At 50.4% G+C, this 12394-nt stretch overlaps 7 protein-coding genes; 4 read left to right on the top strand and 3 right to left on the bottom strand.

Moving 5' to 3' along the window:
* Positions 1–68: 68 nt before the first annotated feature.
* RCC_11261 (probable 40S ribosomal protein S2) lies at positions 69–1003 on the top strand (the record flags this gene model as incomplete). XM_023776483.1 has 3 exons in its annotated part: positions 69–368; positions 435–692; positions 746–1003. 3 exons carry the CDS (start codon positions 69–71, stop codon positions 1001–1003), a joined length of 816 nt encoding a protein of 271 aa, XP_023632251.1.
* Positions 1004–1269: 266 nt separating this feature from the next.
* Positions 1270–3015, bottom strand: RCC_11260 (uncharacterized protein; the record flags this gene model as incomplete). Its single annotated transcript, XM_023776482.1, has 1 exon — positions 1270–3015. The coding sequence occupies one exon, from the start codon at positions 3013–3015 to the stop codon at positions 1270–1272; it is 1746 nt and encodes a 581-aa protein (XP_023632250.1).
* Positions 3016–3636: 621 nt separating this feature from the next.
* RCC_11259 (uncharacterized protein) lies at positions 3637–4067 on the bottom strand (the record flags this gene model as incomplete). XM_023776481.1 has 3 exons in its annotated part: positions 3637–3675; positions 3750–3942; positions 4039–4067. 3 exons carry the CDS (start codon positions 4065–4067, stop codon positions 3637–3639), a joined length of 261 nt encoding a protein of 86 aa, XP_023632249.1.
* A 500-nt stretch (positions 4068–4567) lies between these two features.
* Positions 4568–6975, bottom strand: RCC_11258 (related to triacylglycerol lipase V precursor; the record flags this gene model as incomplete). XM_023776480.1 has 10 exons in its annotated part: positions 4568–4626; positions 4685–4807; positions 4914–4998; positions 5077–5196; positions 5252–5417; positions 5527–6077; positions 6134–6312; positions 6369–6417; positions 6482–6570; positions 6693–6975. The coding sequence occupies 10 exons, from the start codon at positions 6973–6975 to the stop codon at positions 4568–4570; spliced, it is 1704 nt and encodes a 567-aa protein (XP_023632248.1).
* A 670-nt stretch (positions 6976–7645) lies between these two features.
* RCC_11257 (related to glyoxalase family protein) lies at positions 7646–8217 on the top strand (the record flags this gene model as incomplete). XM_023776479.1 has 4 exons in its annotated part: positions 7646–7779; positions 7833–8026; positions 8086–8136; positions 8192–8217. The coding sequence occupies 4 exons, from the start codon at positions 7646–7648 to the stop codon at positions 8215–8217; spliced, it is 405 nt and encodes a 134-aa protein (XP_023632247.1).
* A 476-nt stretch (positions 8218–8693) lies between these two features.
* RCC_11256 (related to Cyanamide hydratase) lies at positions 8694–9460 on the top strand (the record flags this gene model as incomplete). XM_023776478.1 has 2 exons in its annotated part: positions 8694–8910; positions 8964–9460. The coding sequence occupies 2 exons, from the start codon at positions 8694–8696 to the stop codon at positions 9458–9460; spliced, it is 714 nt and encodes a 237-aa protein (XP_023632246.1).
* A 659-nt stretch (positions 9461–10119) lies between these two features.
* RCC_11255 (uncharacterized protein) lies at positions 10120–12391 on the top strand (the record flags this gene model as incomplete). XM_023776477.1 has 3 exons in its annotated part: positions 10120–11141; positions 11192–11299; positions 11359–12391. The coding sequence occupies 3 exons, from the start codon at positions 10120–10122 to the stop codon at positions 12389–12391; spliced, it is 2163 nt and encodes a 720-aa protein (XP_023632245.1).
* Between the last annotated feature and the right edge of the window lie 3 nt (positions 12392–12394).

Here is a 12394-nt window from a genome sequence, read left to right as displayed (position 1 = left end):
CTTTCCCAACTCGCCGACATCACCCATCTCGCCCACCTCACTAACCCCTCACCCACATACCAGCAACAATGGCAGACAGAGGCGGAGCAGCAGGCGCTGGCGGCGCTCGTGGCGGTGGATTCGGTTCGCGTGGCGACCGTGGCGGCGACCGTGGCCGTGGAGGAGACCGTGGCCGTGGTCGTGGACGTGGTCGTGGCCGCGGTGCGAAGAGCGACGAGAAGGAATGGGCTCCCGTCACCAAGCTCGGCCGTCTCGTAAAGGCCGGCAAGATCAAGAGCATGGAGGAAATCTACCTGCACTCGCTCCCTATCAAGGAGTACCAGATTGTGGACTTCTTCCTTCCAGGTCTCAAGGACGAGGTCATGAAGGTGCGTGCTTGGAATAATACTCCCCATCTCAACACCCCCCCATACTGATCACTCCCTCGTCCACAGATCAAGCCCGTCCAGAAGCAGACCCGTGCTGGTCAGCGCACTCGCTTTAAGGCTATCGTCGTTATTGGTGACAGTGCTGGACACATCGGTCTGGGAATCAAGACCAGCAAGGAAGTCGCCACTGCCATTCGCGCCGCTATCATCATTGCCAAGATCAGTGTCGTCCCCATTCGTCGCGGATACTGGGGCACCAACCTCGGTGACCCTCACTCCATCCCCGTCAAGGAGAGCGGAAAGTGTGGTTCCGTCACCGTTCGTGTAAGTTGACATGATCATCCTCAACCTTCCATTCCAATACTAATACAACCCAGCTCATTCCCGCTCCACGTGGTACCGGTTTGGTCGCCTCCCCAGCCGTCAAGCGTCTACTCCAGCTTGCCGGTGTCAGCGACATCTACACCGCCTCCTCCGGATCCACCAAGACCCTCGAGAACACCCTCAAGGCCACCTTTGTTGCCATCACCAACACCTACGCATTCCTCACTCCCAACTTGTGGAAGGAGACCAAGCTCATCCGCTCCCCACTCGAGGAGTACAGCGATGTTCTCCGTGAGGGCAAGCGCTACTAGATGCTTTCAGCAGAAGAGCCTCACTTCTGTAATGACGGTCTGGTAACGGAAAATGAATGATCAACCAGAAAGAAAGAAGTTCGCTAGCGTAGATGCAGTAGCTTCGCTGAAGTAGGCGATCGTTGTGCTTCATGCGCCACATGAGATGGTTGCGCCAAATGTAGCATAGCTTGAGCCAAGCGTCGAATCACATGTGTCTCACTACCGTAAACTTGTCTAGTCTCTATCAGTAGTCTCTCATGACGATTGGGGTATCTATGAAAACCTCATGGCGACCTTCCACGCACTGCACCCTCCGCTCCCTGCGACGAATTCCCAGTCGACGAGCGTTTCCTATGGATGTGAAATCTACCCAAGCGTCTCCTCTGCTCATGCTCCGCTTCCCAACTCCGCTCAACCCTCTCCACAGCACCAATCGATGCATCCTCCTGTAACGGAGCCAAAGACTCCATCTCTCCACCCTTCTCACTAGTACTTTTCCTCTGCGATTTACTCCTTCGCTTCTCCCCATCTCTAAGCCGAACAATCTTCCCAATCCCCTTCTTCGACTTCCCATAAACTTCCATCCCCAACAACACAGCATACGCACCCGAAACTTTCAACTCGGAAACATCCACTCCAGACTCCCTTAGAGAATTCATAAAAGCTTTGAAAGATCTCGTAGTAGGGCGATAATGTCCACTCAGCGGACTCAAATATTTCAACTGCCCATCTTCAATCCCTATCGTTCCCGCAGAACTAATCCTCGCGCCCGAAAGGAAAGAAGCATGTTGAAAACTCCCCGAAGATTTAATCCCGACGTATAATCTCCCCAGCGTGTCGGCGACGTAGATCCAAGTTCCCGGTCGGACGGATGCGCGGAGGAGATGATTTAGGATCGTGGCGGGCGAGACGTGGAATTTTTTCCGTGGAGTGCTGTCTTTCGTGGCGGTTTGATGGACGATATCTTGCTCCGTTTGTGTCCTTTCGATATCACTGTCGCTAGTAGACTCGGAAGATGATGTCTCGTCGCTCAAATGACTCGGAGCTGTGCCGCGAAAGTACCTCCCGTTGATAGCAGCGAGTTTGCTAGAAAAGCCCAGATCAGCAGATAACCTGCGTTTCGTATCCTCATCATCAAAAGTAGACTCCGCACTCCCTCTCTCCACAATCCCCGCCATGGAATCCTGATATCGATCACTACTGGTGGTGATAAGACAATCATTCTTCGCCCAGCGAAGTTTCCCCTCATCATCCACTTGCACGAGATAATCTTTCCGTTCCTCTTTACTCAAATWCCTGATCCGTTCACTTTCCAATTTCGCACGACGGCACATGGGAAGATCCAAATATTTTCCTTCCCCACGATCCAACCATTCGAAGAAATTCTGCGTGGTGGGTGAGCGCCTCCATTCCGAATGGTAGATTTGCAGATTCGCTCCGTAACGATGTTTGAGATCGACCATTTCTAGAAAATACCGGAGATCCAAAAGCATTGAGTTGTCGACATTATTCTCGGAAGTTTTTCTTCCAGAAAATCTCCTCTTAGTAGATGTAGGAGGAGACTGGGATACTGCATCGACCACGGGAGGAGTAATCGCGCCTCCCCCAGCTCGTTCAGCAATCTGCGTAGCTCGTCGCCATCGTAATTGCGCAACATCAGAAGTCGCTCTCGCTCGCATCTTCTCACCACCCCGTGATGATTCAATCGGACTAGGAGTATGAGTATCATGCGGCGCAATCGCGGATCGATATTTCCATTCCTTGATGATTTCCACCCAACGTGTCGAAGGCGTGAGCATCAATCCCTGCAATTGTCTTCGTTCTCGATGACCGCGATATGCTCGTTGAATTAGTCTTGCGGCGTGAGTTTCTTGAGCGCTTTCATATTTTCGTTTCGTGGCTTCTTCTTTGTGGATTTGCACGTTGCTGATGCGTTTGATTTCTGCTGGGGAAGGTGGGTGTAATGTTTCGAGATATTCTTGGTGGGATTTTGCTCGTTTTCGTGTGGGAATATCCGCTTCGGAGTTCATTGTTAATGATAGATAAGGTACTGTCGATTGATGTTTTTTGATGCTAATGTTGTGGATGTTATGTGAAGTCGTTGTTTGGAAATAAAATGCCTCTCAACTCAACGGCTGAGCCTCGCTGACGACGCGCTGCAGCGGTATGCGAGCTAGTTTACGAGCCAATCGTGAAGAAGCTTTTTCATGGAATCGGACAACGAACGAAGGATGAACAATTGTCTCATGCATATTGTGTGTCATACTTGATAATAATGAATGTGATCGTCGCAACCATCGGGCAGTGATCTGTGACATCCTCTGCCGATGTCCGTTGACAGGGATATCTGGTGACAAWCCGATGCCTACAGAGAGATTGATAAACCACTCTGATACATGCATGGCATACCAACCATCTCCAAGTCCTGAGTTTGTTGTATCATTGTCCCATGATGAGTTGTACCTCAAAAGCTCATCGCATTCCTTCTTCCTTCTCGGCCATCCTTCGTCCTGTTCGACGCCTTCCACGCGGATCGTACTTTTTCCATGGAGACGACACAGATCCAGCATCATCATCCAACCACATCTCCAACCAACCAGTCCCCTCTCCAAGAACACATCCTCAAAACACCCCGAGCGTTCTCCTTGTGTTCACGAGAGAGCAGAATGCGCATTCGCCCTCATCTCATTCTACACAAATCACCAATCTCAGCAATCAAAAACCYCAAATAATCCCAAACCCTCTCTCATCAAAAATATCATACCAGCGTATGACGACCATGTCCCGTCATCTCAGCAATCTTCTCCGTATTCCTTAATCTCAATTCCCGTTGATATTGCGCCTGGGAGAATTCCTCGCCCACGCCTTCGAGATGTTCGTTCGGAGCCGAGTTCGTGTAGAAGCGCGTGATGGCGTAGCCGCAGAGTACTGCTGCTCCTGCTGCTGCTACGACGATTCTGGGAGGATGAAGATGGGAGATTAGATTGGGTGGGTGGTGTTGATGTGGAAGGATTTTGGTTGGGAGGGAGGGAAGGGAGGGAGGGAGGACGAACAGGACTATGACTTGGTTGTTTAGGACCATTTTTGAAGCTGTATCAAAGGTTTCTTTTTGGTGGGTTGGTGGTGGAATCTGTAGTCGAGAGTGAAAATGAATGACTGAGGAACAAGAAAAGATAGAACGCCAGAAGAAAAGGGAAAATTGGAAACGCGAGTATACTTGCTCCCACACGTTTCTTATGAGGATATCGCCGCCATCTCCAAGAGTATCCACATAGAAGACCAAGATTAGAAGAGGATGCAGGGGAGAGACAGATCTGAAGGATTCACATTCGGATTCTGGCAAAATATCGGCTACATCTGATAATAGGTGATGGCAGCAGTTCCCCCAAAACATTCCTGCGCGCTGGGAAAAGACCCCGACGGAGTTAGTCGCGGCATCTTTACCGTCTGAACAGCCACCGAATGTGATTCGCCTTCATGCATGCGCCGTTTCCGGTCTTTGAGCACCCCTCCCCCAAGCCAAGAGTTGTGCCGAAGATTATGCGTCGGGTTTCTCATGACGCTAGTTTGTTTTCCTATTCATCAGCTCGTGCAGTCCACGATTCCTGTGCAGTTCCTTCCGCGCCTCGCAGCGAAGAGATCTACAGTCGGTTAGTGTCAAACATCTTAGGCTGAGCTTCCGCGGATCGATGCACATACCCGAAATGTACTGCATTCCCTCGACGCGGTAGTCGTCATTTTCTGCGTGCGATGTGACATTTTCGCTAAAGACGAAGTTTTGGGGGTCTTCTAATGTATATCTGGGCCAGTTTTCGGCTTCGACTGGGGGGATGTTAGTATYGAGGAATTTTGTAGTGCTGGATAGCGTGCGGAGAAGGAGAGGTAGGATCACCTCTCGATCTAGCTATCCGCGAAGTCGCAGACTCACCTCCCAAATTGGTGTTGGGGTTTCCAAAGGCAATGAATGAAATCCATTGTCTTGTCATGAGTAGTGCAAGCTCAACGAGTTTCTCCTAATGGCGTACCAACGTTAGCTTTGGTAGACGAATTTTGCATTTACCATATCAGGCGTCGAAACGGCTGCAACTCACGTTACCGGCAAGCGGATTGGGGCCTCCATTTTGAGGATATCCTAGACCTTGAGTATTGTAAAAGACGAAAGCGACCTCCTGGAAGTGCGGAACTCCTGATGTCCAACTGATGCCATTGGGCTGTCAAGGTTAGCAAAATGAATATCGTGAAGCAGCGGGAAAGAGGTCTTCATACCCTCGCGTTGAAAAAGTAAGAGTACATTGGTACGTCGTATTTGGCGTATGCCTGTGCCGATAATCTCCTGGGAACATGCTGGCGTAGATCYCCAACCAATGCCGAAGATCGCTTGTATTGTGCACCGTACGTGCCATTGGGTCTGCCGGGGTAGGTTGCTGGGATACTAAGAGCGAAAGGTAGAAGGGTTAGCGACGTCTTGGATAGGTGCCATCCAAGCTCAAGGGACAACTTCGAACTACACTGCACACCTCTCGCCCTTTAGGAATACTTACCCAATTCGGGGGATGTCGGGATAGAGAATGTTGAAATCCTGAGCAGTGGCGTTATCGTAGCCCAAGCGTCCGATGTAGTTGTTCAATTCGGCGGTCGTGTTGATTCCAATCGGGCCAAAGCTCGTCCCCTCATCGGCATTACACCCGAGCAGGAATGGTACTTTGACAAAGTCTCCATCTTCAATCTGCTCAACAGCGGGTTTTGTGATGAAATCTCCGTCAATGACCACTCCATATACAGCACCGCTGGTCGCTGTCGAGTTGAGTACACTGCTCAGCTCCTCCACTGGCACAGACCTCAGACAGTCCAGCACATCAGATGAATTGGTGCAGCCAACGCCTGCTGAGATGTTGGCAATGACTGGTTCCCAAGACTCCGGTGTCGGATAGGCTTCTGGGCGGAGTAGAGCTCCAGATTGAGCAATTGCCTGGGAAAACAGCTTGTCGTCACGGCCTCCATATGCCAGAAGTTGGGCACCAACTGAGAACGCGCCGGCGCTCTCGCCTTGAATGGTCACCCTGTTGGGGTCCCCACCAAMCGCCGCGATGTTCTAGATACTGTCAATGTGAATCATTTTACGATCAAGAAGAAGAAGAAGAAGCACACCTCTTGAACCCAGTGGAGTGCGAGACGCTGATCGCGGAACCCGAGCATCGTGTTGCCACTGTCCTGCACTTCCTTGCCGTAAAGAAATCCCCACGAGCTCAGACGGTAGTTGATTGACACGGCGAGAATCGGCATTCCTGCTTCTGCGGACTGCTGTACGATGAAGGACTGGTTGTAACCTAGCCAGCCATGTTAGTATGATCAACTCGTGTAAACACATGACAAGGGCTCCTACGGTTGTCCGATGCGCCTCCATTGGTGTATCCTCCGCCGTGAATCCAGACCTGGGAGACGTCAGCGAGCTCTTCCACCTAAACAATTTTACTCGTCTTTCTTGGGAAAACATACGACCACTGGTAGACCCGGACCAGATCCGCGCGACTTGATCACGTTGAGCGTCAGACAGTCTTCACTGACGTAGTTACCTTGACTCCATGCTAAAAGGGAAGGGTATAAAGGTCAGCAATGTTTTGGTTAATTCCAACGTAGCCTACAGCCTGCCTTGCTCAAGTGACATTTTTGAATTACTCTGCACGCCTTCTGCCCTTCGTTCACTTACTGTCTTTGCCATATCCAATGCATTGGTATCCAAACTCAGTAGCATTCCTGGTACCTTCCCATGATGAATTCAACGGAACAGGCGGCCGGAAACGAAGATCCTTGACGGGAGGCTGCGCATACGGAATGCCCAAAAAGTATTCCGTTCCATATGATGGTTCAAAGCGGCCTTCGTAGGTACCATTCTTGACCGTAGCAACGGGAGACCCTCCGTAGGTAGGTTGAGCAGTGACCGAGGAGGAGACAAGAAGCAAAGTGCTCAGGAAGGAAAGTAGCGACGCCATGCTGAGAGAGCGAGACCACTTACGTTTGGCGGAGAGAAGTAGAAACCTCTTGCGCGCGCGGGTTAAAAGAAACAATCAGTCTTCGGCTGTTTGGCGCATGAACTGCGGTCGAGTAACCGAAGGCGATCGTATCTCCGCTTTCGATGCGTACTTCTCAACTAGCTAAGGTAAGTGAGGTGCGGGTGTAGCTAAGAGGTAGCTGGGGCCGAACAAGCGAAAGATGGTTGTGGAGTAGACCAATGCCAAGGAAAGTAGTTTGGTGGCCCGAGCTTTCCGACAAAAGAAGGATTCTTGGAAGTCACTTTCTGTCACCCTGACATGTAAGGTATCTTTCCTTCCACTTCCAGACTACTAGTCGTGTTCGCTCGCGTTCGGCGTGAGATTTGCATGGAAATCTGCATGTGTATGGAATCAATGGAAGGTATGGCCAGTCATCAAATCCAAGGCACGTGGGAGTCAATATTTGATTGGAATCCCGGACCAGGCACCGATCCGTGACGTGCTCCGGCGATATCGCAGAGCTACATTGCCGACAGATGCCGATGAGGAGTGCCACATGACTCGTGAGGCCCAAGTCAGGTATTAGGCATCTCTACCTAGCAACATTCGATGGTCATCGGCGCTTGAGTAGTCTTGGTTCACTCCATCCATCTTCCCATTCAAGACCAAGATGATTAGCGGCATCGCCCATGTCAACCTGCTGGTCCCCGCTGGTTCGCTCGAGCTTGCGACCCGCTTCTATGGCGACACTCTTGGGCTGACTCCCAGGAGAGTCCCAGAGCTGCAAAGGGGTAGATTGGCTTGGTAAGAGATGTATAAGTGGTTTCAACAAGTCGACGACTGACAAAGCTGCTCAGGTTTGATATTGGCACCTCTGGTCAACAGGTACATATTGCATTTGGTACCAATGACAAGTCTTCGAGGCATCCATGCTTCAAGATAGAGTCTCCCGAGAGCCTGCTTGCCCTGCGTCAACGCATCTGGGACCATTTCAAATGCGCTGACGAGGCAGCACCTCAGGAGGCGGACGAACCTGGGAAGACCGATAGTGGTACGTTACGCTTTTCACATGCATTCTCTGGAGGATCTGACACGATACGCTTATTGTAGGTTCCCAAGGCATCGAGTACCCATCACGGTTCTTCGCAAGAGACTATGCAGGTAATAAGTCGGCGCAAATGACACTCTTTCTGGAATATCAGCTTACGGTACGCAGGTAATAGATTGGAGTTCAGTTTGTGAACTTGCAGGGCGAGACACACATCCTGAAAGGGCCAACTCGAGGTAGTCCAATGCTTTGCTTTCGCATGTTACAGAGTCCCGTAGCATCGCAGTGTGTTTTGTGGCCTAGCGGGCTGCAGTTCAGCAAAGCTTTCGGCCGATTCAGTCGAGAGCAACATGGAAAGAGCGCCATGTGATGCATCAGGGGAGCTGTAACGTTCTGCTGCAAAACGATCTCACGCTGATCCAAGGATGAGGTGGATGTTCTCGACCTGCATCACATTCGCGTAACCACAAAAAACCGGGGCACATGCCGTCAGCTCAGCTTCACTCATGCACATTGGTTACAGGGCATCGAATTTGCTGCACGCCACGCACTATTAACGACCACTACTCACGAAATCTCTTGCATCACTCCCGATTTATATCTAACAACATCCTCAATCGGCCCAACACATTCCAGCCTCTGATCATCTCTCTACAAACTCCAAACAAACATGGCCGAATCAAACATTCATGATCAATTCGGCTGGACAAGCGTCCCTCGCAACCGGTCCAATGTCCCTTCCGACGACAAGGTCACCGCGAACGCCGTCAAAGTCAATTTTGAAGGTGTTTGGCCAAAGACGTCTGTCGTCAATGAAGCACAGGCTTATGCCAAAATGCATTTATCAGAGCAGACTTACAACCATAGCCTAAGAGTCTACTACTACGGTAAGTTCTAATGACCGCCGCAACAGACCGCGTATACTCATTCATTATTGCAGGTCACACAATTGTCACCCAGAACTTCCCGCAATGGAACATTGGCTCCTTCATGGAGACATGGGCCTTGACTTGCCTATTCCATGACATTGGCACAACTTCTGAAAATAGAGCGGCCACCCACCTCTCCTTCGAGTTCCAAGGAGGTTTCATTGCACTGAAGGAACTTCAATCATTCGGTGCCCCACTCCCCCAAGCGGAAAGCGTGTGCGAAGCCATCATCCGTCATCAGGATCCTGGAGAGACTGGCACAGTGTCGAGAATGGTCCAATTGATCCAAATATCTACTGAATTGGACAACATGGGCTGGCAGCCACATCTCGTGCATCTTGATGTCATCGAGCAGATTGTCAAGAGACATCCCCGGATGAAGTGGTCGTCGTGCTTCTCGTCGACCATCGAGGATGAAATCAATGCAAAGCCGTGGTGCCATACCACAGCACTTGATGGTTTTGCAGAGGCAGTAGCGACGAATAAGCTCATGGAACCTTACGACTAGTCTTGATACGGGAGATGGCCGCGGAATGTGACACTGTGTGGAGGTATTGTTTGTGGCCAGATAAGACGTGGAGCTGCTCGATTTCCCTATCGCGTGTTGCAAGTCCACGGACTAGCTGGCCTACTAGAAGCACAAAGCCTAGCGATCGCGGAGAGAACGATTGTGTGTCTTGGAAGTCGATTCCGAATCCATCCTGCGTACGGATTACACCGCAGACCTCAGGTCGAGCAGTTTTGTTCAAGCCAACACTCGACACAACGACAAGCATCGAGAAAATCGATAAGCAGCTGGGGCATTGAAAGACTGGCCTATYAGGGTGGATTCCGGCTATGCTTTTGCAGGCCTACCCCAGACACTGCTACGTTGAAGCGCACTAACTTCTCCGCACTTGCATTTGCGTCAAGGCGAGATCGTATTTATTATGGCGGTTAAATGACCTTGCCTATCTTTCCCAATCTGACGTCGTGTAGGGCCCCACTTGGACGATCATTTCCAATCCCTTGTAGGTGACATCGAAGCTTGACATCAACCCCACGGTGACATTGTAACGATACACTGACATTGCAACGATACACTGACATTGCAACGATACATTGACATGTAAGACTTAAGATTGATTTGACATCTTGTTGTTTCTGTTCACACTGTGAGCTGAAATCATGGCGGCTACAAGACTTCTTACTTTTGCTCTTTATTGCGGCTCAGGAGTACTTGCAGATCTCCTAGGACTTCCAACCGTACCATACACCACGGTCAATGATGGCGGCAGCTTCAACCTTCGCGATGTCCAAAAAATCGTCGTTGATGCGAATTTCGCCAACGCTGTTGACAACGATGGATGGACTCTGATACCTCCAACTCTCTCCGAGTTTGCCAGGACCTTCGGTGATGATTGGGCTGATATCATGGGCGCAAACATTTCGATTTCGGAAGGAGTCTCATGCGGTACCAACGAGATCTTCCTGACCCTTCAGAACAACACCGGCTTTGTGGACGTCGCAGGTCGAATGACATCTGAGGCTTACGCCATTCAAGTTACCGATTCTGGGGTTACCATCAGCGGAGCAAGCCCACTCGGAGTATGGTGGGGAACAAGAACGATCCTACAACAAGCGGTACTGAATGACGGGTCCATCGCGAATGGCAATGGCATCGATGCGCCAGGATGGAACACCAGGGGTGTCATGCTCGATGCTGGAAGGCATTACTTTCCCCCGGATTTCATCGTAGAGATGTGCAGCTGGATGTCTTTCTTCAAGCAAAACACCTTCCACTTCCACATCTCCGACAACCTCTACAACAACGTCAAGATTTACTCCCTGGAACGATCACAAGAACTCTACTCGGCATTTCGGCTGTGGTCAGATGATCCTGCATTGGAGGGATTGAACAAAAGACAGAATGAATCTTACACTCAATCCGACTACGCTTATATGGAGCAGAACTGTGCTTCTAGAGGTGTAACGCTCGTTCCCGAGATCGAGGCACCCGGTCATGCCTTGGTCTTTACGCAATGGAAGCCCGAGTTGGCGCTGGAAGGACAGATAGATCTCTTGAACATCACTTATCCGGGCACTATACCGCAGATGAAGACCATTTGGAGCACTTTCTTGCCATGGTTCAATAGCAAGGTGGTTCACATAGGAGCTGATGAGTATGTGGATACATCATTGTCGGACAAGTATGATCTTCTCTTCATCGTGTTACCTCCAATGCTAATTTGGCATGCAGTGCACTGGCGGAGGAATACAACACATTCGTCAACGCCATGAATGAATACATTCCCTCAGAAAGCGGAAAGTCCATTAGAGTATGGGGAACATTTCCACCGAATACATCGTACGTTGACATCTTACCCACAATGTCAAATTGCGGCTATTGACATTGATCTAACACAGTTACGACAACAACATACCTACATCCGTAGCTTTTCAACACTGGGCGGCGTTCGAGGACAATGCACTTTTCGACTACATCAACAACGGCTACAGCGTCATCAACTCAGACGACAGAAACTACATAGTCTCAAAGTGGTCAGGATCCTACCCTCAAATCCTGAACAAAACGACCATTTTCCACGGAGACCCATTGGGAGGCGCTTACGCACCGGACATCTTCGACATCGTCAACGCCACCAACAACCCAAGTAGAGACAATCCTTACGTTATCGGCCAGCTCGCCGCTCAATGGAACGATTACGGTCCCAACGCAAGTACAGTCCTGGAAGCATACTACTCGTGGAGAGACTACCTACCAGCTCTCGCAGATAAGCAATGGGGAGGCAAAGTGACTGAGGAACAATACGACTCCATTTATCCGACCTTGCATGCAGCAGCACCAGCACAAAACCTCGATCGTCGCATCAAATCCAAAACCTCTACCATTCTCAACTACCAATTCACCGCCAAACCAGTCCCAAATTCTCCCGTCTCCGACCAAGTCACCGACCTTTCCGGAAACGACTACCACGGAAATTCAAACTGCAGCATCGTAAACGGAGCCCTACAATTCAAAAACGCCTGTTCAATAACCACCCCTCTAACCTCCAAAGGCCAAAACTACACCCTATCCTTCACCCTCAAGCAATCCACAAACCACACCGGCGCACTCTTCACCGGTCCCGACAGTCAACTCCGATCTGGAAACGGTACTTCCGGCGCCGTGATGCTCGTGACGGGCGGGGAAGCCTATGCGTTGAATTACAGTCTTCCTGTAGGGCAGTGGGTGGATGCTAGTTTGATTGGTAAGGGGAATAGGACTTATTTCTCTGTAAATGATGAGGCTGAGATGGAGTTTACGACTAAGATGGGGATTAATGGTGCGAGCTTTGTTTGGGCGGAAATGGCTATTGTGGCGCCTTTAAGGAGGATCGGGGGGGACGGGTGGGAGGGGGAGATGAAGAGTGTGAAACTGGTTGATTATGCTGGCTAAGAT

This window comes from Ramularia collo-cygni, assembly GCF_900074925.1.
Source record: "Ramularia collo-cygni strain URUG2 genome assembly, contig: RCC_scaffold28, whole genome shotgun sequence".
In the NCBI taxonomy this organism is placed as follows: Eukaryota; Fungi; Ascomycota; class Dothideomycetes; order Mycosphaerellales; family Mycosphaerellaceae; genus Ramularia; species Ramularia collo-cygni.
The sequence above is the reverse complement of the archived record's forward strand: the minus strand, read 5'-3'. Positions and strand labels throughout refer to the sequence as shown.